This window comes from Mytilus californianus, unplaced genomic scaffold, assembly GCF_021869535.1.
Source record: "Mytilus californianus isolate M0D057914Y unplaced genomic scaffold, xbMytCali1.0.p SCAF_5, whole genome shotgun sequence".
Classification (NCBI taxonomy): domain Eukaryota; kingdom Metazoa; phylum Mollusca; class Bivalvia; order Mytilida; family Mytilidae; genus Mytilus; species Mytilus californianus.
In genome coordinates, this window is record NW_026262701.1 from 22,010,792 (window position 1) to 22,038,189 (window position 27,398).

The window sequence follows — 27,398 nt, forward strand, 5'->3', positions numbered from 1 at the left end:
ACTGATTATCAAACTCATCCAAATTTGTAGACCAGCCAACAAAATATGAAAGCCCTATCTTGGCAACACCAATTGATGGAGGATGGACAGACTGATGGATGGGGTCAAAAGCAGGGCTCCAAAACGGTTGTATTTTCCGGACATGTGCGATGAATTATAAATACGACTTGTTGTGCCATACCTGAAACGGACATTTAATGTAGGTTTGCCATTTTAACATAATTAAAAAAAAAAAAAATTGAAGTTTTTGCGATCTTTTTGATCTGACCTTTTGCCTTAAACAGCCACATTTCTGGTCATAAAAGTGACATGGTGAATAAGTACTATCAAAACAAATCCTACTTTAATACCCTCTCATTACAATCAAGGTTAATTAGTTGTCAGACAGTTGAAATTTACCTGTTCAGGTAACAGATAAACTAATATGTACCGGACATTGATCGGTCTATTTGAAGTTATTTTTATAACTTTCAGCGGTTTGCATCTAATTAGTTTAATCAAAAAGATTTAAATTATCAATAATATGTATATAAATATGATTTGATGAAAATTTTAAAAGGTAGTTATAAAAGGTTTTAAGCGAAAAAATTGTCAGGACCACGTTGTTTGAACAAAGTACAAGTGTGTGGATGTGCGCAGTTGTGAGATTTAATTATGCATCCAAATTCTTCAAAAATACTAAAACTATCATTGATACCTTTATCTAACGTTCATTTCAAGTATTTTCTTGAGGAAATAATGTTGGAGGGAGCTACTTTAACTCGATTGTGCTTTTTAAACGTACACAGATTTTTCGTATCCATCTCTGGTCCGTGCTTTACCATTGTAAAGTCAACATCCGGTATTAGAAAATGTACATTCAAAAACAAAAGTAAAGATTTTGACAGGGATGATTTTGACAACGTAATTTTGCACAAATAAAGATTCTAAGGCTGATATTAGTACGCTAATGTTGCACACTTCGAATGATGCACTGTCAATTTAACAGTTTACATCAGTACAGCGAATTTGTATCAAAAGTCAAGTTTAATATCGTTTTATGTCAATGATTCATTGTTTATATGATGCCCAGCTGATTAGCATGATTGCCTTTTGTTACGTAGACTTAAGGGATCAAAATTGGGATAAGACGAAAAATGTCTGGCTGGCACAAATATTTTTTGGAAGCCCTGGTCAAAAGCTTTGTTGCAAGGGGTATATTAATCCTAAATATTCTTGTAATATTTGACACTTTGCAATTTAGCAAAATGCAATCAATTAAAAATATTCATATACTATTAGTTGTTTTGATGAAAGATAAATTATATAAGCATTCATGATTTGTTATGTGATGTGAAACTTTTGTGATAGTATCCATATACTACTTATTCTCCTGAAAATGTATTTCTAAATAATAAAAGACAAACCTCTCTCCAGGCTTCTGCCACAACTTTATGTAGTTCATACTGATAAAGTACAAGTAATCCTTCACATGTGTTATATAGCTGTCTACAGATATAGAGGAATGCTCCAATCACAGCCTGGGAGGGCTTTGGTCCAGACTGTTTTGGAAGTTTGTCAAGTAATGCCCTCTTTGTAAACCTTGCTATCACATGGGCAGCAGATGATCTGTTAAAATACAAATAATTTTAGACAATATAGGCTGATAAAACTAAAAGATGCCTTATCAGAATAGTAAATAAACAGCTGCGCCATGAGGTCATGATAAGGCCCGTCGTCTTGTGTGTGAATTTTTATGCAATAAGCATAAATAGTTTTTGACATACGGCGTGACATGCGAAAACCCCCTTTTTTTTTTACAAAAAACTCAATACCTCTAAAATAAAATTTTGAATCAAAACCAAAAAGTATACAGATCTTTAGATTAATATAACTAAGAAGTGTGTAAAATTTTAAGCAATAATCATAAATCGTTTTTGAGATAAGGCGTGACATGTGAAAACCCCCCTTTTAAAATAAAAAAATTAGTATCTCAAAAATAAAATTTTGAATCAAAACCAAAAAATATACAGATCTTTAGATTAATATAACTTAGAAGTGTGTAAAATTTTAAGCAATAATCATAAATCGTTTTTGAGATACGGCGCGACATGTGAAAAAACCCTCCCCCTTTTTTTACAAAATACTCAATATTTCTAAAATAAAATTTTGAATCATCACCAAAAAGTATACAGATCTTAAGATTAATATAACTAAGAAGTGTGTAAAGTTTTAAGCAATAATCATACAACTGTTTTTGAGATACGGCGCGACATGTGAAAAAAAACACACACCTGTTTTAGTTACTAAGTCCCGTAACTCAAAAAGTTTTAATCTTATTTTCACCAAAAAGTATACAGATCATTTGACCATCATAAGAAACAACTATGTTAAGTTTCATGAAATTTGGATAAGTCATTCTCAAGTTACGGTGCGACATGTTTACGCCGGACAGACAGACGGACAGACAATGGACATTTGTATACCATAATACGTCCCGTCAAAAATTGACGGGCGTATAAAAACCATGCAGTTATATAGAAATGAGATCAAAAGTCTTTCCCCTCATGAATATCTTAATTCACAAGAACAGTAGTGAAACTTGTGGCATCCATATGAAGGGCAATGTCATCTGTTGTTTTGTGTGGTTACAATTTGTTTCAAGATACTGTGGATTCATTTATTTTCGTGGGTACCAATTTTCGTGGATTGAAAAAAACTTGCATTTTCGTGGATATTTAATTTCGTGGTTTCGGCAAAGTCTGCATATTTCCTTTAGGAAATTTGTAATTCGTTGAACATTTAAATTCGTGGTTCCCCTATACCCACGAAATCCACGAAAATTGGTATCCAACGAATATTAATGAATCCACAGTAGACAAATTGGAAATGAAAGAAAAATTCTTTTCAAACACAGCATTCCTGGAGTAGATTTGTTTTTTTGTGGCAAATATTTAAGGTATGGTATCAACTCTTGTTGACATAAAATGAAAATTCTAAAATGTTTACAAGAGGGTATTACTGGTTGAAGATTAATATTCTTAGAACTGATGTCAATATTTATCTTATGCCATTTTTAACTTTTCATTCTGTTTGTAATAAACTTACACATTTGGTTTAGTAAACATATCTTTCCTTTCACCATACATCAAGTGTCGTCTGCCTCTAGTACTTGATGCCACCATGGCAAACAGATCAGCCACATGTAACATTGTGTTCTCACTAGGTGCATAGTTATGCTTCTAACAACAAAACAAAGAGAAAGTAGGATGTGATTTCACATATTCTTTATTGAGGTAAAAATAATCTTACTTTCACATGCATATGTTTAACATACCAAGGGCTATGTATGCCTGTAATATAATCCACTGGATGTCAAGCAAACAAAAATCAATTAATTTTATAGTCATATTGAATACTCTTTGAATTATATAAAACAATGTTTTGTTAGCAAATAACATCTATACAATATCTGTATGCAGACTGAGAGCTGGGGGACTAACATCTAGTCAAAAACATTTCAAATCTTTTTACGATGATAACAAAATAACTCTATATCTATAAAAGATAAGTGAACCTGAAGAATAGCTGAATATAAATAATTCTACTTCCACAAGAAAGCCATTGTGTTTCAGATAAGGTCTAGAATTCAGCCTGAAAAGTGGACTTTCAGACCCCCACCCCCTGTTAATTGATGCTCAAATCCTACATCATGCAAATACCCTGGAATGCTTCCAACACATTCCTTTAATTGTTACATTTCCATTAAGACCAGATACAACTACATATAATTATACATGGATCTTGTTAAACCAAATAGGTGATAATTTAGCAAAAATAAACATTACTGTAAAAGAACAAATGATATATGTTGGTGAAAGAATATTTCTTGAGACTAATATTTCTTCCTTTCGATATTTATCAAACACATCTGCCTTGAAGAACAAATATCTGAATATAGGAGAGCAATTAACATTAATAAGATTTTGTCCACTCATTGATTTGGAACGGAACCATTCAGTTAAATATAATGTATGCAATTGTCGTGTTTTTAACAAACCTTTTTTATAGTTTGACAAAAAGGTTTGGTTGGGGAATATAAATAACCTTTTTTAGACATGCAATTTTCCAAATTTAAAGAATATTGCATTTTTTAATTTTCAAATGATAATGAAATATGATGATACAATATTAGAAGTACCAACCTTTGGTTCTAAGTAATGCGATACAGGAGCCAGATTTATGATGATACAATATTAGAAATACTAACCTTTGGTTCTAAGTAATGTGATACAGGAGCCAGATATATGATGATACAATATTAGAAATACTAACCTTTGGTTCTAAGTAATGTGATACAGGAGCCAGATATATGATGATACAATATTAGAAATACTAACCTTTGGTTCTAAGTAATGTGATACAGAAGCCAGATATATAATGATACAATATTAGAAGTACCAACCTTTGATGCGATACAGGAGCCAGATATATGATGATACAATATTTGAAGTACCAACCTTTGGTTCTAAGTAATGCGATACAGGAGCCAGATATATGATGATACAATATTAGAAGTACCAACCTTTGGTTCTAAGTAATGCGATACAGGAGCCAGATATATGATGATACAATATTAGAAGTACCAACCTTTGGTTCTAAGTAATGTGATACAGGAGCCAGATATATGATGATACAATATTAGAAGTACCAACCTAATGTGATACAGGAGCCAGATATATGATGATACAATATTAGAAGTACCAACCTTTGGTTCTAAGTAATGTGATACAGGAGCCAGATATATGATGATACAATATTAGAAGTACCAACCTTTGGTTCTAAGTAATGTGATACAGGAGCCAGATATATGATGATACAATATTAGAAGTACCAACCTTTGGTTCTAAGTAATGTGATACAGGAGCCAGATATATGATGATACAATATTAGAAGTACCAACCTTTGGTTCTAAGTAATGTGATACAGGAGCCAGATATATGATGATACAATATTAGAAGTACCAACCTAATGTGATACAGGAGCCAGATATATGATGATACAATATTAGAAGTACCAACCTTTGGTTCTAAGTAATGTGATACAGGAGCCAGATATATGATGATACAATATTAGAAGTACCAACCTTTGGTTCTAAGTAATGCGATACAGGAGCCAGTAAAGCTGTTATTATCTCATCTTTATACATACATATCTCACACACTTGCTCTGAATTACATATTCCTTTTACAATCTCTGTCACTAAATTACCTGGCTCATATACAACTAAAAGAATAAAAGAAAGCATATTACACTGTGTATAATGTATGATAAGGTTACCTTTTAGCCCTTGCTCTAATAAGGGGTTAAAAATCTATCTCATATCAATATTTATTATTTATGTGAAAGAATTCAAGATTTATTACTTTCAATTCCTTTTTCTGTAGGTAGATAAGAGATGCGGGAAAATTCCTAAATGAATGTCCATTGTTAATTTGCGCAACCATATATCATAAATATTAGAATCTTATAAATCTTTTAACAGTGTTTTAAGCTTTGAAATTACCCTGCCTCTAAATTGCTCATATAACTATAGCAATATAGAGGCAGAGTAGTTAAGTTCTACTAACAAACAGTATAAAGGATAGAGTGTGAACTCATGCGATGTCAAATCACTTTTCAAACATGATATTGTTCAATTTTAAATCAAGCAAACCAGGGGTCAGCATCACTGACATTGGCACTTTATACTGGCATACCATTTTATTACTAACAGAATAGCATATGGAATGTCAGGTTCTATCATATATCAAATTCCAAGTGGAAAATATCTACCATTTCCTCAACATAACATTCTCGCTGACTAGGAACTATACACAAGCTATTATGATACATCCAGACACATACTATTGTTGGGTGTTATTTTTTATTGACAATAGCATATTTTTCATGCAATTGGGATTTATTTATTATTTCAATAAAACATAATTAAGTAGATGAAATATTGCTTGTATTCTGATTTAGCATGAATTTGTACCTGATAAATGTTTAGATGGAGATGGATCAACAAGCAGTACAACCATGGATACAAGTAATTTAGTCACTGTTACTGTTTCTGAAATTAAAAATAGGAAAATTTTAAAAATAAATTTGAATTTAAAACTATACAGTGATGATTTTTAATCCTGTTAATAAGAACCAACTTAAAAACATATGTATTAAGCAAGAAAAAGTTACAAATTCAAATAGCAAAGAATTTTTCATCTATTAATTTGCAGATTTATTCCTTTTTAAAAGTGTAACCTTTTTTTTTTAAGTTTAATGCAAAGAAATAACTGTATGGTCAGATCCTACTTTGTTTTTTTCATTATACTGTGGATTCATTAATTTTCGTGGGTACCAATTTTTGTGGATTGAGAAAAACTTGCATTTTCGTGGATATTTGATTTCGTGGATTTGCCAAAGTCTGCATACAAACTTATTGAAAATGTGTTATTCGTTATTTAAAATCGTGGTTTACCTGTACCAACAAAATCCAGGAAAATTGGTACCAACGAATAATAATGAATCCACAGTAAATTGTATTACATTTAAAAAAAAAATCCCCATACTTTTATGTTATCCACAATTCTATGCAGAAAAATAACACTCTGAATCATTGTTGCACCGAGTTCTAAAATCACATCAAAATTGAAATCGTAAAATCAGTGTTATTTCTTTTTTATAAACAGGAAACCATAAAAAATTATATTTTAAAGCACTTCAACAAGGTTTATGTTAATTGACAAGAATCAAACAGTTCATCACAACTCTATTTTACTTATTAGCTAACTATTTACTACCAGATAGTTTTTCGTGATGAAATAAACAGAAGAATGGCACTAGAAGAATGGCACTATACACATTTTTATTTACCATCTGCTTCCTTTAATTTGATAGGGAAAAACCTCCTTCCATTCACAAAGCACATCATCCTACCAAGCATAAAGGCAGAGTGAACAAAGAAAGCATACTCCAGCTCAGCTTCTGTGTAATAACTTCTTCTGTTCTCTGGAAATAATTATCACAAATATTGTACAAAAGAAAACATTTTCAGTAAAATACATATGCTTATTCAATAAATAAAGTCATATTTAAAATGCAAATACAACTGTGGTAGCTTAAGCTCATATCAATAAATTGCCAAATGACCATTGACAATATGAAAATTGGCCTGTTGACTTATACTATGGCTTCAGGTCTGTCTTTAAGTCAGCTAAGCTTGTCAAATCACCATTGACCATATGAACTTTGACCTGTTGACTTACACTAATCTATAGCTCTGGCTTCAGATCAATCTGATAAATCAGCTACGCTTGTCAAATGACCATTGATCATATGAACTTTGACCTGTTAATTTATACTAACCTATAGCTCTGGCTTCAGATCTGTCTGTTAGGTCAGCAGAATGTTTTCTGTGTAGGGAAAACTCCAGACAATGTCGTATGGCATTCGTTACCTGAAACATACAATCTCAATGACAATCTGACAACATATTTTTATCTTTTGTATTAGATTTTTTTTACTAGAAATTTAAAAAGTATTACCAGAGATCCTTGCAACTCATCAGGATGACTCCTTAACTTATCAATTTCATCTGAAACTCATTAAAACATTTTAAATTATGTTCTGAATAATAGGTGATTAACTCAAATTTTGAATTGGCATCTGACTCTAATAAATCCATGTTTCTTTGTCAAATAGACAAGGGATTATCACATGAAATAAGTAAATTGCATCAAAAAAATGTTCTGTCTCTTGAAAATGATATCTAGGTTTTCTGTTTTATACAAGATAAAATATAATATCTTGGTTGAGCGTTTCGTACAAGATAAAGTTTTCTGTTTTATGCAAGATAAAATATGATATCTTTGGATTTCTGTTTTATGCAAGATAAAATATGATATCTTTGGTTTTCTGTTTTATACAAGATAAAATATATTATTATACTTCATGTCAAAATGCCAGATTTTGATTGGTTAATACAAGGGAGACAATTTTCTCTATCCCATGGCAAATACTCTATTACCCTTCACGGGGACGCTTGATCAAGTGTGTGCTTTAATAAATATGGATGTTTGTTATGTACAAGACGTCATAGTTTATTACTTTGAATTTGAAATTTAATAGACAGTAATAACAGAACATTCAGTATAATAAATTAAATAACACATATCTGAGAGGGTGATAGAGCAGATTGTTACCCCTCGAAAATACATTGTCAACCTTGGCTTCGCCTCAGTTGACAATGTTTTCCCGGGGTAACAATCTGCTCTATCACCCTCTCAGATATGTGCCCAATGAGTTAATGACTCAATAGATATGAGATCATGATAAATACACATTATCCTGCTCAATGAGTTAATGACTCAATAGATATGAGATGTTGATAAATACACATTACCCTGCTCAATGAGTTAATGAATGTATCAACTATTAGATAATACTTACTATTGGTCTGTATTTCTCTAACATTCGAAGAAGACATTGTCTACTGTAGTTTCCATGCTGAAAAATATACAGTCATTACTATGGATACAGCTTGTTTATAAACAAATACATATCAAAAAACCAACAAACTAATAAACAAACATGTACTGAAAAAACAAGTTTGATCCTTTAATATGTTAATATGCCTTAGGAGTAGTTGTCGTTAGTTATATTTTTTACCTATATGTTGTAAAATATTTGGTTAATAAAGAACTGAATAGTGGTGGTGGCAGATTTTTTTACTTCCTGTCAATTTTTTCGCATCTTGTTTCGACAGCATATTTAGAGCTACATATACAGTAAAAACACCTGTCCAGAAGACTGTATGATAACTTCTAAATGTCATTTGTAGTTTTATTGTGTTGTTTGGTTGCTGTACCTTTGACATCTACCCCACATCTGCTTGTATTCACAACATTAAAGTATGTTTTCTTCATATACACTTCAGTTTTAACATGAAAACAATATGTTTGTCATTTCTTTTACTGCAATTATTCACTGAAGATATATCAGACTTTAGTGAACCCTAAATTCATTGGGAGGTTTTACCAAGCTTCAAAAACAAATGTGACAACAAAATTAAATCGACAGTATAATAATTAAAGAGCATTTTCTTTTTTCCACTTAAAAAATGAGGGATTTAAAAAAAATCCAATTATTACATACCATCCATTTGATGAACCACTGTGCCTTTGGGTCTATTAAGGCTATAAAATGTACTGGTGATAACTGAACTGAAGCTCCACCTTGACTCCCATTCTGATTTATGGCATATAAGGTTAATGTACTCTCAATTATCTCTTCCAAATATCTGAAAAATAATTATGTCCGTTTATCATCATGGAAATCAAGAATTTAAAATGAAATGGCTAAAAATATTCATATCTGCTACTGATTATTACATGTATATAGAAAGAAGTTTATCATATAGCTTTTGACTGTTCTCTGTTTCATATTTTCATTTTCAAATCCATATATTTTTAATAAGGTCACAATTAATAAATATTACAAAATACAATGATTTTTGTCTTTAATTCTTTAAACATAAAACTAACATGGCCAAACTAATCCTATATATTTATATATGTGTGTACCAAAAGTGATTTATTCATCACCCTTTTGACTTTGATCAATTAAAACATCACATGTTCATACTTAAAAATCAAATGTCAAATAAGAAAAAACCTTATCTAGACATCAGCTGTTTTGTTTTGTCATTAGACTGACATGAGATACAGATGTAAAACTCTAAATAAAAAGTTGGCTATTTCCAAATTTTACGATTTCCTTCTTTGTCAATAATTGTATGAAAATTATAAATTACTAACCTGTTAGGATATATTATCCACATACTTGATAGGATATTGTATCCACTTACCTGTCAGGATATCTTATCCAATAATTTATGGTTTCTTGTTGGAACTCATTCAATAAACGGAACTAAAATATAAATACATTATCTTCTTGCAATGTACTAAAGCATACATCTAAATAAAAAGCTCTTTCAGATTATCTATATAACATACAGTTCAAAAATAAAATTAAATTAAAGGGATAAGAAATTCTTTTCAAAAATATTTAACAATTAATTTAATGCTTTTAAGTTATTAAGTTGGCAACCATTGTGTTCCAAAATCAAAATAACTGAAAAGGCTTTCATCTTAAGCAACAGTATCAAAAAGATCATTTTGTCATCTTTCTTGTATATTTGTATAACTTATGGTTGCTATCAAATTTTTCTTTACTAAAGACATGTCAGGGATGAAATATGAGTAGTCGTTTGTGTAGTCTGGTTTTGGTCACCATGATTAGATTATAAGTGACAACATCGACATTATGATAAAGGTCAAGATTATCAATAGTAAGAAAATATCATATCCTGTATAAGTGTTCTTGGCTTATTACTGTGGATTCATTGATTTTCGTTAGTACCAATTTTCGTGGATTGAGAAAAAAATGTATTTTCATGGATATTTGATTTTGTGGTTTTGCCAAAGTCTGCATACAAACTTATAAACTTATAAAACTTATAAAAAATTTGTACTTCGTTGAACATTTAAATTCATGGTGTACCTTTTCCCACAAAATCCATGAAAATTGATATCTCATGAATAATAATGTAAAACAGTAATTGAAAGTTGTAATTATATAAACACAATTGGATGCACATTATTCTATTTTGTTTCATTATCCTTTTTATTTCAGGGTCCATATTTTGATGTTGTTCATTTTTCATCAAGTTTGTTTTATTTCTGATTCTGGCTTCAAAACTATGCCTGTACTGCGTTACTTAGTTGTATAGAAAGATGTATGACAATTTATACTCAAGACATAAAATTATTTCACAGTTCATACGCAATTAATTTTTGCCTAAAATACTTACAGCTTTCATTAATTTGACATTTTCAGGATTGGTGAAGTCTAATCCACTCTTTATATTTGGTATGGTGTTTCCCTTCTTTGTATTGAACTGGGAAATCAAGTATTCAACTGTCAAAGAAAAATACAATTGCTATTACATGTGTAGGAAACTTCCAAAAGTTTATTTCATCATACTGTTCCAATGCTGAAATCTTCAAGATAAACAAAATAAAAGGGAAATATTTCTAATAATCTTACTTTATATCAGGTTATTTTTTTGCATGGTTTTGTTCACATATTGGGCTCAAAAAGCCAGTTAATCTTTAATTAAGTTCATTATTCATATTTCAGAGCTTTGTACAGTGCAGTTAAAAGGGCAGTAAAATATTCATGTAGGGTAAATTTCACAGTAGAATGTGTTCCGCAAAAAATTGGACAATAAGAAAAGATATAAAGTATGTTGATGAAAAAGGGAGTTGCAGATCTTTCACTGCTTCAGGGGAGCCAATAGAATTTACATTGATTGTAATTTTTAGTGAGATCTTTGAAAATCACAACATTTAAAATACCAATAGGTTTCTGTGAATTTTATTGGGAAAAAAAGTAGTTGAATATTGAGACTTTCAAATTTTCTAAAACTGACATTTTCTAGCAATTAATTTTAGATTAAAACTCTGATTAAAAATGCATAAAGTCAAATAATGAAATTTAATGACAGCAACACTGTTTCATTTCAAAAACATGATTGAACAAGCTATTGCCCAATAATGATAACTATCTGGTAAAAAACAGGAATGGATGTAAAAACTCATTACACAGTGGAGTATGTTCACATGAAGCTTGATTACACATTTTTGATTTGTAGTTCCTAAGAAAAATGTGATAAAAACTGTATTACTTCCCCTTAACTTGACTTCATTAAACTATTTATGAATTACTAATACCTACCTAATAATGTATAGACTTCTCTTGTCTGTGGTGATGTGTTGGTGAAAGCTCTTGTTATAAATTTGGTACTCAAATGCTGAAATCAAAACAATATATAAGTAACTAACATATTACCAGTAGTTTTACATTGTAGAATTCACTTCTTATCTGTTAAAATATACAATATTCTTTTTTTTTAACCTATGCTGTACTATTCAAAAATGAATATGTTTTTAGTAGCAAAATTTCTAATTTCTTCATTTTTTACAGAGAAATCAAGTTTATCCATTGTCTTCATTTTAACAATTTTAAAAACATCTAAAGCCTAATGTTTTCTAGTGTATTATCTAAATTCCTGAGACAGCAATTTCATGTTGAAATGAACTGCAAACTTAAAAAATAAGACATAAATGCATAAGCATCATGTATGTCTTTACTGTAAAGAGTAAATAACTCAAATACTCCCAAAAAGTTGTAATTTTTTAAGTTAATATATTTCAGGTAAAGAGATTTGCAAAATTAATTAAAGGATCTCTTGATCCTTTTTCTTTTTGATTAAAGTGTAAAATATTGTTGTATTTCAGTATAATGCTCATACCATTATTTGTACATTGGATTCATCCAGAGCGTCTATGAGATGACGTTTCATTGTTGGCCAATGATCACTACTGATAAAGTCTGCTGGTAAGTTCTGATTAAGAGTCTGCAATGCTTCTACTCGTACCTACAATAAAAGTTTAAGTCAGTTAACATTTACACATCATGCAATCACATATTATGTTTTTTTATACAGAAATCATATGCCAATGATAGATTGGAAATCAAAAATCTCAAGACATTATAAGGAAAGGTATTTTCCACAGAATGTAAATACATTGTTTTGTGTGTTGTATTACTACTTACAAAATGTCCTACCAAATTTAATTTCCTTTTTTCTTATTCTGCTTTTTCAGCAAATGATAGATAAGGATTTTGATGCTTATCATTTCCTTCATGTATTTGTCAATATTTCAAAAGTTAATGTCAAAATGGCAACATTATAAATAAAAAATTGGAAACTTATGCATTTTTAGAAATAAGCAAAGCTGCATATTCGTCAATTATATTACACAAAATCATAAGTGATGTTTTACATAGTATTATTTTCATAAAGAGTCCTAGAATCTTACCACATTATCTCTGTGTCGACTCATCTTCTCTGCAACTTGCTGCATTATTTCATGGTTGTTGAAAAACATACCCTAGAAAATATTATAATGTTAATTTATATTATACAAATAAGGTTATTGACACTAAAAGTCAACCATTTAATAAGGTGATGAGTTTATTCTTAATTATTCTATTGCATCTCCCCCCTTTGCCTTCAATTTAAAATGTTCTGATACATTGTCAAAATTTCAAGTTAGGTAACTTCCATCTGAGGAGTATTTTAAGATAAGTGTTGTTCTTTACATTGCAATTAATTATCACCTTATATCTGATGTCTTTTTATTTTAAGAAAATGAAAGTAATTCAGAAAAAAAACATATGTTACCTGACCAAAAGAACTCCCACAAGATTCATCATCTTCATCACTCATGTAAGACCTCCGTATCTGATGATCTGAGGTCTCATGATGACTATTACCACCGAACTCAGCATCAAAGTTTCGTATCAATTCATCAACAGCACCTTGAACATTAACTCGTAACTTCTTTGACAAGTCATTATAACTGGAAAACAGTTTTATCAGGAGGTTTTATTCAATAGTTATAACATGTTTTTTGTTCAAAATAAATGTTGTTAAATAGATTAGACACAAGCTTTTCCACATAAATGTTATAAAATTTAATGATTAAATAAAAAAATTATTCCAACTAAGTCATTTTCAGACAGCTTAATGCAATACCTTTTAATGTTATACCCAGACCCCTTTTTCCATCTGATCTTGTCACTCTCTCATATGTTATGCCCTTTTTACGGCAAAAAAAATTCAGGCTATTGACTATTGTTTTATTTTTGGTTTTGGCAGTCAAAATAAAAGGACAACTTTAACTATTTGTATAACTGAATCACTTCACATGACAGCTTTGGTATCAACATATCGTAAATAAACTTCTCATATACTTTAAAAGAGAGGCAAAAGATGCCAAAGGGACATTCAAACTCATAAGTTGAAAACAAACCGACAATACTGTGGCAAAAAAACAAAAGACAAACAGTACACAAAAACAACATAGGTCTAAAGACAGAGCAACATAAACCCCACCAAAAACCAGGGGTTATTTCAGGTGCTCCTTAATTCAGTCAATCACAATCAAGAAGAGAAAGGGATTGTGGTTAAGACAATTGGAACTATCTGTCGCCATCAGTGAAACAGATATTCCAAAACGATTAACCAATTCGTGATTTAAGTTATATATACATCTAACACAGCTAGAAATATGATATATATCTAATCATAAGAATTGTTCATTTGACAAAACCTTGTCCTTTAATAGATTAGTACCCTTGCCCTTTCCAAATCCCAGCTGGAACATTATAAAAAAAAATCTGAATTAGAAATAACATCCGCATCATTCAGAATAAATTCTTTTTTAAGGCAATTGTACCCTATGTAATGAGCAGTATTTTTCATTTTACATGAAAATTTCTATAAGAACTCTTGAACTGAATTTGAAAAAATGATATACCAGGTATGTAGCATTTATCCTTTCAGATATTCAGTTAAAAAAAAAGTCATTAATCATAAAAATATTGCATATACATAAATATGTATGTAACCAAATATTTTAAATTTCTTTTTTCTTGTCTGCCTATTGAGTTTACTACATGTACATACTGTCTTGAGTGAAGTATCTTATCTGTAATTTTGTTGATGAGTGTCTCTTGTCCATTGGAATCATGTATACTAGATTCAAATCTTTCTATTTCTTCTTCTGCTAGTGGACCAATAATATCTTCTAGTTTTCTTCTTAACACCTTAACAAATTCATGTCTGTAAAATAAATTTCTTAATTAAAAGCCTATTTTGAAAATTAGTTTCTTGTCAAAACAAAATAATTGAAATAAAAGTAAGCATTGTAAGTGAAATGTATCAAACGTTAAATATGAACAATAAATTATAAACCAAATGTATATGTATATGTATATTCATAATCATTTCACTGTTTCACATATTATAAATATAACTGTTAACACAGAGATATGTCTCACCTTTCTGAATTTTGATAATTCAAATGTTGAAATTAAAATAGCAATACTTTAACATGTAAGTTATGCAAATATTCAAAGTCAATGAACCATGACTGAAGGTACATGGCTAAACAATCTCCATGGAAATGAGATGTGCCAATGCTAATACAACTGCATACCAAATACCATTGACTTATCATAAGTCTTTCCCTTTAAACAGACCTAAACACAAACATTAACTTGTAAACTATGTAAAAGTTTCAAAGTCAATGAACCATGATGAGGGGGTGGGGTTATATAATCTCCATGGAAACGAGACTTGCAAATGCCAATAAATTTGCATACCAAATATCATTGACTTAACATTAGCGGTTCATCTTAAACTGATCTAATCACAGACTAATACATGTAAACTAAGCAAAAGTTTCAAAGTCAATAGACCATGACTGAGGGGGCAGGGCCAAATATTCTCCATGGAAATGAGATGTCCTAATGCTTATACAACTGCATACCAATTAACATTGGCCTACCACTAATGGTTCCCCTTGAACTGAACTAATCACAAACTAATACATTAAAACTAAGCAAAAGTTTCAAAGTCAATAGACCATGACTGAGGGGGCGGAGCCAAATAATCTCCATCGAAATGAGATATGCCAATGCTTATACAACTGCATACCAAATATTATTGACCTACCACTAGTGGTTCCCCATAAATTGACCTAATCACAAACTAATACATGTAAACTAAGCACAAGTTTTAAAGTCAATAGACCATGACTGACGTGGCAGGGCCAAATAATCTCCATGGAAATGAGATGTGCCAATGCTTATACAACTGCATACCAAATATCATTGACCTACCACTAGTGGTTCACCATAAACTAGACCTAATCACAAACTAATACATTGTTGACACAGCCACTGACGCAGGAAACAGCATACATGTACCTATGTCTCGCTATTTGACTCCGTCAACGCAGACAATAAACTGTAATGTTTCTTCAGGAATAATTTAATAACTTAATATAATACACATTCATTCACAATGTACAGGTATTTATATGTGTGCCTTTTATGTTAATTTAATTATTCTATAGAAATCACAATGCAAACCTTCTGTATATATTTCATGGTTTCATTAAAATCAATTGGAAACTCATTTCATTGAGAGCATTAAAAATACAGTTTTTTTTTGAGCTGATAGTACAAAATGATATTACAAAGAAATTATGTGTCCATATCTTACATAGAATGGCGAACGTAGATACAAGTATCTTGTCTTGGGGAGGGATAAATCCTACTTTGTAAAGAATCACTCTGATTCAAACAAAAAATTCTCTGAAACTGACATTATCAAGATGCTTGATTTCTTGATTGACAACATATTTGTTATGTTTGGAGGACGTGTTTTTCAACAGACTGTCAGAATTCCAATGGGAACCAATTGTGCCCCTCTTCTTGCCGACTTGTTTCTTTATTATTTTGAGGTTGACTTCATACAGGAACTTCTTAGGAAGAAAAATAAGAAGTTAGCAATATCCTTTAACACTACGTTCCGCTATATAGATGATGTTCTCTCACTAAATACATGTAATACAAAATTTGGTGACTATGTTGAACGAATCTATACCATCAAACTAGAGATAAAGGATACTACAGATACAGTTAAGTCTGCCTCATATCTTGACTTACATCTAGAAATTGACAATGAGGGTCGGTTCAAAACAAAACTTTACGACAAAAGAGATGATTTCAGCTTCCCAATTGTGAACTTTCCATTTCTATGTAGCAACATTCCAGCATCACCTGCATACGGAGTATATATCTCCCAATTGATACGATATTCCTGGGCTTGTGTTTCCTATCATGATTTCCTTGATAGAGGATTGCTGCTCACAAGAAAGCTATTAAACCAAGAGTTCCAAATGGTGAAGTTGAAATCATCCCTTCGTAAATTTTACGGACGCCATCACAAGTTGGTTGACCGTTATGGAATAACCGTTTCACAGATGATATCAGATATGTTCCTTATGTCGTAACTACAATACCCTTCCCTTTTCACGAATGTGACTTACCGAATTAGACTATTTACCGGATTTATAATAACATAAGTAACACGACTGGTGCCACATATGGAGCAGGATTTGCTTACCCTTCCAGAGCACCTGGGATCACCCCAGTTTTTGGTGGGGTTCGTGTTGCTAAGTCTTTAGTTTCTATGTTGTGTCATCTGTACTATTATTTGTCTGTTTGTCTTTTTATTTTTGGCGATGGCGTTGTCAGTTTGTTTTCGATCTATGAGTTTGACTGTCCCTCTGGTATCTTTCGTCCCTCTTTTACATAAATTAGCTGTGTATAAGATAGATAACCAAAGTAAGAAAACTGGGGAAACAGTCAGACTAATCCACCTAACTTTATAAACTTATTTTAGTTAGCAGATATAAGGATCAGGTACCACAACCCATTTTCTGCATCCATTACTATTTAGACTAAGCTAATGTCAAGAAAATAAGTAACCTTATGATGTCTGACTAGTTATAGATTCATCAATTTTCTGTTGTGTAACACACTATTCTATTTTTTATTGTTGCAACCTTCTTTTCTTTATGGTCCAAACCCATATAGAGCTACACTAAACTAACGTTATCCTTACCCTAACACTAGCCTAACCCTTGCCATAAACTAATCCGTAACCCTAAAATATATGGACCCTTTATGTAAAAGAGGGTCTAAAAATCAATGTTTTAGACGTTATCAAAATTCCCAATAAGTATATCTGACCTATGGAAATGTTCATCATTTTCCTCAAGATGATACAAAGCTTCTTCTGATTGGTCAACAGTTCCAGCTTCCCTTATCTGAGGTTCAAAACTAATGACCAATTGTCTCAGATTCTGTACCAAATCTTCACCTTCCAAACCTTTCCAAGACATAATCTAAATAGTGTGTCTACTCTGCAAAAACAAATATATATTTATTGAAATAAAAGTTTCAAATTCATGATGTATAGAGATATTCAAGAATGACTTAAAACTATTGTTTTCCATGGTAAAGTTTGTAATATAATAAAGCTAATTTCAAGGATAAGCTTTTCAGTACTACACGGTTTATTTATACCTTGTCTGGATGTGTCCTGCATTGCCATGATAATTTGATGCTCAAAGAGCCTGTTATTTTCTCTTAATTTCAGATTCAAATTATTTTTCTAATATCCAAATTTACACAAAAACTTCCTTAATGTACAAAGTGCCCATTGTCTAGTTTAAAATGTATCAACTCCCCCCTCCCTTTTGCCTTTAAAAAAATATCAATTAAGTGTAGTTTTTGGTCTTAAGGTAGTTAATATAAGAGGTAAAAGGACAGAAAGTCACAAAGTTGGTAGGAGAAAAGTCATAGGATAAAAAGTCACAAATTAGATTTGATAGAACAAAAAGTCACAAATTAGATTTGATAGAACAAAAAGTCACAAATTAGATTTGATAGAACAAAAAGTCACAATTAATAAATTACCAATACCGGTAGTTTGAATGTTTAATGAATAATTGGAGAAATAATTATATTTTATAAAATAAATTTAATTTAAGTTAAGGAAATTGCTCATTTGCATTTTCAAATTATCATATGCCTTATCAAATATCAATACATAAAATTTATATTTTTGGAATCATGAAGCAAGTCAGTTAAAAAGTTAAAACATTCATTTTCTGAGGAATCAATAAAAAAAAAAACGTTAATCAGGTATCCAGAAATTTGCCAAACTTTAATTTATCGTCTTTTAACAATTGCAAATCTGTTCACAATCTAAAATAAGTATTGTATCCCAAATGGGTTTATAATATATTATATCCCATTTATATGAATTGTCCCCTCTTGATATCGACATGTTTAATAACTAAACATCTTCTCTGAATGTGGTTACAATTTTTTAATATATATGTTAGTTACTTTTACTAATTACGGTTTTATGTAATTGTGTGCTAAATATACACAGTGCATTGCTAGATGTTCCCTTAATGTGATGCTCTGGAGTGTGAAATAGTGAGCACTATTTTGCTGAGTTGAAAGTTTATTAAACGTTTTTGGCATCAAAACCTTCTGATCCATGATTTGACAATAACATTACATTTTATCGTCAATGCAGGTATTTATCTTTAATCACACTAATGGCAAAAACAGAAGCCAAACCAAGCACTTTATATCCTATCACCTGTTGACTGTTCAATAAAACTATAATCACTTGTTATTTAGCTTAAGGGACACAATCGTGAGCGTTTGTAGACAAATGTAGTAAAAACGACTTCTGACAATTTTCATTCTTTTAATGTTTGATACACAGGATTTTTATTTCTTCACAGGAGAGCGGAAGGAGACACTTGAAAACTGGACAGACAGAAGTTTCACATGTATGTTTATTTTACTCAAAACAACATATGATAGACAGTGTTCCAGCTAGGATTTCAAAAGGGCAGGGTGCCAATCCTGAAAAAGGGCATTTAACGCGTGATATGATAATATGAAAGGGCATGTTTTAATAAAGATTATAATCAAACATTGTTTGTTCATTGAATCACTGGTTATAAATATACAAGAACAACATCATTAGCCCAGAGAAAAACTATCTTTCTACTTTTTAGGCTGAAAACTTATCAAGCAGCTTGTGACACAAGTTTTAAATCATTGCTTGGCACAGTTAAGCTTTATATGCAGTATTTTTTGAAAAATGTCCTGCTTCATTCTGTTTCTATGGTCTGACACACTTTACAAGTTTCACCTGTCTATCTTTTCTGTGCTTAATGGCAATACAGCACAAAACAGCTGTAAATGCACAATGTTAGGATATAGTGAACAGTGAAAATTTGGATTGAAAATAAAAAATACAGAAAAAGATGACCAAGGCACCCTACCAACCCTGCTACTAAGACCCTCTTTAACTTTTCCCATAACTCAAAACACCTAAACATATATAAATTCTAAAGCCAGAAGTATGAAGACATATCTTATAATATCTTAGTAGGTTACTCAATGCTAGGAAAAAATAAGATTGAGTTATCTTTCTTTATTTGGGTGTGCTCCTTCTTTGGAGGATAATAAACAGTACGTAGAAGATGTAAATACGATCAACAATATGGCGGCCGATTTTGTTATTTTCGTATAAAAAATGAAGGCAGTCAATGAAAAATATGTATTAATTTGCTATTTATTTCACGGAAAACAATAAGAGCAATGTTTTTAAAGAGTTGATTATAGTTTTCGACTTTCTGTCAATTACGTTTTCTCCATGAAACTACGGTAAACATTGCTAATTGTGCCCAAGTTGTATGAACATTTCTTCAAGTTCAAAGACAAATGCCGACTGACCGATTCTATTTGAATGAATTAATGTTGATGATCATTAAATGACCCATCCGATAAACGGATTACCTATAACAACAGATTATGACACCTGTTGTAACTGTTGATTAGCTTGGGGTCGTAAACAAAGTCATATACTTGTCGCCAGGTAAATTTTTGTAATTGGCTGATCATATCAATACGAACAAAATAATATACCAATCGATCTTCAAAAAAGGCAGGGCGCCCTGCAAACTGTAAAAAGGGCACAGGGCGGCACTCAGGGAAAGGGCGGGCGGACCACCCTGTGAAAACGACCTAGCTGGAACACTGATAGACTTGAGTAATTTCAATATTCTTTGCTTATTATGTTTGTTTTGGTAAGATATTTTCCAGGCATTTTAAAAGATATAATTTGTAGACCAAGCGGATAAGGCTTAATAATAATATATCTATAGTGACACTTAATGTGTGTGTGGTCCCGGTTTCGTGAGAGTGAGTGCAAAGTGGTGGTTCTCCGTAACACACACGGTGGTTCATAACCTGTATATGACACAGCTATTAATAGAGTCATAAAATCAGTCCTGTGGCTGTGCATAACTGCATAACACAGCACTGTAGTAAATAAGAGTCATAACCATTTAAACCAGTACATAACACAGCTAGTAATAAAGTAATGTCAAGTTAATCCATCCTTAAAAAATTATAATTAGATATATCAAAAAAAATCTGATAAGTGTGAAATTAGCAATTTTAAATTGGAAATAAATATTGTTTACTATTTCCGCCATATTGAAATTGTTCCCAAACTTGTTTTCGAAGGACAATGCTGATTGGTTTATAGCAAACTTTTGACCAATGAAAATACATTTTATAGAAATTCGGTTGTCAATCAGCATCTGGGGATCAAATAGGGGAAATTAGAACGTTATCGTATGATTTCCCCTTTCATACCAAAGTTTTTAAATATAAAGAATAGTTTAATAATATAATATATTACTATGTAACTTTTTAGTCTGTTATTGTTATTATATATACAATAATTCTTAGCAATTTATTGTTAATGGGTTTGTGCCAGTAAAATATTTGTATTTGTATGATCTTGTATAATGTATGAATTAAATAAATTTATGTGCGGTATGCGTATGAATTTTCTGATCTATTTTAGTTTCTTGTTTAACAAGAGAATAAACGAGTTATACGAGGGTATTTAATAGATTGAAAACGGGTTTCAAGTTTATCGAAGGCTGGGCGGTGACCACTCGACTTACAGACAATTTATTAATTTTTTTATATTGTTAAATGTGTATAAGACATGTGCAGTGAATATGTATTTCTAGTATACTGATTTGTAATGTTTATTTTATAGATTTGATATGATGAAGTGTTTATGCAGAGGCGTTTAGGACATTATTGTTTTATGAAATGAAAAAAACATTTTTGAAAATTGATTAGATTGTGAATTATGATGCTTAAATAGAAATGGTCACCGTGCCTGTTAGTATCAGAAATAGTCTTGTCTTATGTATATATATATATATATATATATATATACAATATGAGTCAGTTTAGAACAGAAATTAGGGGTAGATTCGTACATGAAATTTAGAGCAAGTTAGCACATAAATATGTTATGTTCGTTTGAACATTGTGAACTAAGAACATAACATATATAAATTACAAATAATGAATTGAACATGTTGAATGAAAACACGATAGTTAAAAACAATCAAATAGCTGAAAAAAGTATTCGTCATCGTCCAAGATTATGTATAGTATTTTGGTACGATATATAAATAATTTTATAATTATATATGTCTCTAGTTTGTTTTTCAGGCCGCGTGACCGCTTGTCTCTGAAAAAAAAACCTATATACTTTGATATAACATAATATTAAAGTATGTAGGTAGTTTCTTTCTTAGACAAGTGCTTGTGTAACAGTACCAATATACTATTAAAACCACCAGGAACCGTACATGTACATCAGGTACGTAATTATGTTGCAGTCCAGATAATCACCGGCAAAGGTTTGCTGAGGATCATCATTTTTTTTTATTTAGATTTTTATAGCGCCATGTTGAGACTGCTATAACACTGCATTATTGTAGTTGCAGAATCATCATCGCAGTTAGGCACCAAAGCAAAAAAATAAAATAGCCATGATCCAAAACGTTAGTGTAAGTTGGACGATCTAGTACATTTGTCAATAGTTTTACATCACACAGAACATTTAGAAATTACTCTGTTCAACATTGTTGATTTCAAGTGTCATAGGCTTTATTCAGATTTGCTGGAGGAGGAAGAAGATATGCCGTATCCAGGGAACGATCATTTTCATCTTGTTTAGGACAAGGTTGTGTTTTTCAGGTCTTACCAAGCCTTTACAATTTTGTGCTAAGATAAAACCGCCGTGAATTTCTCGCATTCAAACTTTTTAAAGTAAAAAAATACAACTGATTTTTGGGGTTTTAAAAAAAAATCTATTCTGCTGCTGACACGGAACATATGTTTTTGGCTTCTGACTTCGAATTGCTACGGATATTTGTATGCTTCGGCTTTGATTTAGTAATCCGAGCGAACATTACGAGGTAATTATAAATAGTCTTCGATTCATTAAACATTCCATTTGTAATAGTCATTGACCATTCGTTGTTTGTGGGCAAGACGAAGTAACATAGTATTTTTCTCCGGACAATAACTATTTGCAACTTAAATAAAAATAAAATGATTCAATAGCATACATGAACTTATTTGAATAGTGACTCTCAATCTTATTGGAATATTGGCTGTCAAACTTATTTGAGTATTGGCTCTAAAACTTATAAGAGTATTGGCTCTCAAACATATTGAAATTGTGGCTCTCAAACTTATTGGAATAGTGGCTCTCAAACTTATTGGAGTATTGGCTCTAATAAAAATATTGGAATAGTGGCTCTCAAACTTATTGGAGTATTGGCTCTAAAAAATTATTGGAATAGTGGCTCTCAAACTTATTGGAATATTGGCACTTAAACTTAATGGAATATTGGTTCGATTTGGTCATATCTAATGAAACAAGAAATCGTATTACCTTTGTTTGAACTGTTCTATCATTTCCATCTTTTTTTTATTTATTTCACAGGATTACCAGTACTAGATATAGAATATTGAAATGCCTTTTTCATAAAATTTGTTCTTGTGCGTTGTATGAAAAGACTTTTATTGTCTGATGAACGCAAATACGATCTTGCTGTTTGACATCTACGTTGTTCTTGGATATACCGTACAGATGATCAGGTGTAATACTATTTACATACTTATACATTAATACTCCTTTATGATATAATATTCTTTTATTCTTTTTTGAAACGTTAACCATCCTAATTGCTGGAATAAAGTTTTTAACGAATTATCATATGCTTTGTTCAGAATGATCCTGGCTACCCTTTTTGTGTTTTGTGTAAAGAAATTCTGTATTTGAATCTCTTGTTTCTGTCCAAATTGTATAGCAATAGTCAAAGAGAGGAAATACATATCAATTATGAAATACACATAAACCGTTCTGTTGAATGCTTCATTCGAGTGGGTGAACATATTCTAGTTGGAATTACAATACACATTTTGTTTGTCTGTTGATTCCAGACAATCGTCTATTACAATGCCAAGTTATTTTTTTTAAATTTTCCAAAATAAATCCACTAACCTTTGAAGTTTCCTATTTGATCCAACTGAAATAGGTTTGGATTAAAGTAAGAAGTAATGAGGTGTTGTGGCACCCACATACAAAACAGGCTTTTTTATTAGTTGTTATTGACTTTGGACTAGCTTTCAGTAACTCTCATATCTGTACTTTGTGTCTTAAGTGTTTTGTTATTTGATTTTACTTTGTATAGATCTGATGAGTTGAGCCCTTTTCAACTGATCTTTATAGTTTGTTATTTTGTTGTGCTGTTACACCATTTCCGCGCCTTTTATAGCTTGCTATATGGTATTGGTTTTGCTCATTGTTGAAGGTATCATGAACAGAAGAACAGTAGCGACAGTGTGTAAATAACCGCAATCCCATACTGGAACGTCAATGACGTTCTTTATTGCGCCTTCTTATCTCGTCTAAGATACGTTGGAGACATTGCAACAGACTGTCAGATAGACGATGAAAAAACGCTTATCATCACGAAAATTCTCCTCTTTTACCAACCTCTACAAAATCTAATCATGATCATTATGAAACTATTAGAAATAAATGTGGATAGTGTCCACATGTGGACACAGATGATGCCCCCGCTTGCATATCATATAGATATAAAGGGACATAACTGAAGAACGATAAAAGTGTCGCTACCCAAATTTGAACTTGATCTGAGTTTTGTGGTAATAAGCATTGTGTGTAAGTCTCATAACATTTGGTTGAGGCTAACTTAAGTAGAGAACAGAAACTAAAAATTCAGCAATTTTTCTATTTGTAAACACGTATAACTCTAGAACGGTTGTGTATAAGTTTTATAACATTTGGTTGAGACAAACTAAAAAATTCAGCAGTTTTTATGTTTATAAAGGGACATAACTCAAGAATGGTAAAAGTGAGGGCACCAAATTTCGTACTTAATCTGTATTATGTAGTAATAAGCATTGTGTATAAGTTTCATAACATTTGGTCGAGGCAAACTAAAGTTAGAAAACGGAAACAAAAAATTTGTACTTGATCTTAGTTTTGTGGTAATGAATATTGTGTATAGGTTTCATAATGTTTGGTTGGGGCAAACTTAAGTTACAGAATGGAAACTAAAAATTTTGCAATCTTTCGATTTATAAAGGGGCATAACTCAATAATGGTTAAAGTGACACTACCCAAATTCAACTTGATCTGTGTTTTATCAGTGGAAGTCAAAATTTAACATTGCATTGTATAAAGCATTGATTGTAGTTGATTCAACTATAATCATGGGCAAAGGAAGATAACTCCAAATTTTAAAAATTACTTGATATTTAGAAGAAAATAAAAATTTTGCAATTTTTACATTTATAAAGGGGCATAACTCTAGAACGGTTAAAGTGACGCCACCAAAATTCAAACTTGATCTGTGTTTTGTAGTAATAAGCATTGTGTATAAGTTTCATAACATTTGGTTGAGGCAAACTTATGTTAGAGAACGAAAACGAAAAATTTTGCAATTTTTCCATTTACAAAGGGGCATAACTCTAGAACGGTTAAAGTGACGCCACCAAAATTCAAACTTGATCTGTGTTTTGTGGTAATAAGCATTGTGTATAAGTTTCATAACATTTGGTTGAGGCAAACTCAAGTTAGAGAACGGAAACCAATTTTGGGACGTACGGACGTACGTACAGACGGATAAGGGTAAAACTTAATGCCCCACCGCTACGGCGGGGGCATAAAAATGAAAATTACAACTTACATGTAGAAGTTTCTATCACCTATTGGTCGATATTGTCTTTTTCGCTCGGAACTTTTATACGTCTGCTCTGTGTTTCCTGCCACAACACGTTGTTGAAATACATTTTTCAAACCAAGAATAATTACCGTTCATAACGATGTTTCTTCAAGTCCGTGACCATACACAATCGTCTTCTTTATAGTTTTAATTTACCATCAAATCAACGATACCGATTTCTTTTCCAAAAATGTAACTAAAGATATTGAGTGAGAATCTTACGATTCGATTCAGGAATGTGTTATGTCGTTTAGTTTAATATTAAACAATGTTAGCATGTTCATCTGCAAACGGCATCTTGCTGTATTTTTTAATAGATTTACAATATAGAGACATTGTTCATCATCTTAAGCTTTTCCATGGAAAGTCCTCCATAGATGTCTTCTAAAAAAAGGTATTGAACAAAAAGTGTGAATTGATATAGTTTGGTGAATATTTTTTAGAAAACAGAGAATCTTATATTTTTGATATTATCAGCGCTTTTTGTGGATAAAACCCAGCGAAGACCGTTAGATTGCTTTGATCTTTGATTGGCATTTGTCTCATTGTGCAGTTGGACCACTGGAGAGTAGAGAACAATAGAAACTCTTGTCATGAATAAATTTATTTTGTTTACCTCTGTAACCATATTGATTAATATTTAGTCTTAATTGTTGAACAAATTTTCTTTGAACATATCTGGACTAGCTTCGTAATACAAACAACACAACAAAATATCGTATCAATTAATGCTATCATATTTCAATAGTAGAAGATGACTTTCCTTGCTATATAACAACTGGAAAATTGTATTGAGGATAAATTATTGGACCGCATTCCCTTTGATCAATGCCTTGTCAAGAAGCATTAAATATTGGCCTTAATTGGAATGCTACTTCTATAGTTTTAATCTAGCTTGCAGTAGATAGTTTGCTGGACATAGACTAAAACAATCACATTTAAAGAAATACATGAACGTGATGTCTTTTTAATTTTTTCAGAATGTTTGACCTAACGAACATGATGACGACATTGCAGCACTATGCCACAGGATATACAACTGATTGTTTATCAAAGTTACAAGAAGTAGCAGTTACATCCAAACAAATGATTTCAGATCATACAACTGAATATGTTGACAGTTTCCTGGAGGTTACCATGACACCGAGGGAGTACATTAGATACTACTTTGGGATCCTACCAGACACAACAAGCAAAGTATATGAGAATACAAAGGATAAGGCAAAGTGTTACTGGGATTCAGCAATTGACTACAATGGTCAGCTCATACAGCAAATTTTTTTTCGAATACAAAAATGTGGTATATGAGACAACTCTCCACCAAATGACGTACAAGATAAATGACTTAATTGTTGCATTTATCTTTTTTATGTTTAACGTTTTAATACTGATGTCTTTTTTTGCATACTACCTGATTAAGATAGTCATCCCTCAACCATTATGGCCAATTTGATATTCATTTTCACATTTTCAACTGTTAAACCAAAGTTTTATTGTTATTATTTTGATTTTATTTATCTAAAGATTGATCGCTTTGAACAGTTTTTGTTTTCTTCTAGTGTTCTTTGACTGAATTCATTAATACTTATTCTTTTATAGCTTCTTAACCGTTGTTTGTTCTGTTCTTATTGTTCAGCTTCTTTTTTCTTTTTCTTCACTGCC

At 31.2% G+C, this 27,398-nt stretch overlaps 1 protein-coding gene across 4 annotated transcripts in view; it reads right to left on the reverse strand.

Moving 5' to 3' along the window:
- LOC127703175 (protein broad-minded-like) overlaps window positions 1-21,129 on the reverse strand; it is a 61,266-nt gene extending 40,137 nt beyond the window's left edge. For all 4 annotated transcript variants that reach the window (XR_007982738.1, XM_052207698.1, XM_052207699.1 and 1 more), the window contains exons 1-17: window positions 21,084-21,129; window positions 17,755-17,927; window positions 14,618-14,773; window positions 13,331-13,508; window positions 12,966-13,037; window positions 12,395-12,520; window positions 11,818-11,893; window positions 10,892-10,998; window positions 9,887-9,948; window positions 9,175-9,319; window positions 8,470-8,526; window positions 7,387-7,477; window positions 6,895-7,029; window positions 6,017-6,094; window positions 5,126-5,265; window positions 3,088-3,221; window positions 1,407-1,608 (exon numbers count right to left, since the gene is read on the reverse strand). Coding sequence is in view for 3 of the 4 variants with exons in the window: in XM_052207698.1 (XP_052063658.1) it covers window positions 1,407-1,608; window positions 3,088-3,221; window positions 5,126-5,265; window positions 6,017-6,094; window positions 6,895-7,029; window positions 7,387-7,477; window positions 8,470-8,526; window positions 9,175-9,319; window positions 9,887-9,948; window positions 10,892-10,998; window positions 11,818-11,893; window positions 12,395-12,520; window positions 12,966-13,037; window positions 13,331-13,508; window positions 14,618-14,773; window positions 17,755-17,906 (1,911 nt within the window). In the remaining variant the exon portion in view is untranslated. The remainder of the gene's footprint in view (window positions 1-1,406; window positions 1,609-3,087; window positions 3,222-5,125; window positions 5,266-6,016; window positions 6,095-6,894; window positions 7,030-7,386; window positions 7,478-8,469; window positions 8,527-9,174; window positions 9,320-9,886; window positions 9,949-10,891; window positions 10,999-11,817; window positions 11,894-12,394; window positions 12,521-12,965; window positions 13,038-13,330; window positions 13,509-14,617; window positions 14,774-17,754; window positions 17,928-21,083) is intronic.
- Window positions 21,130-27,398: the final 6,269 nt, after the last annotated feature.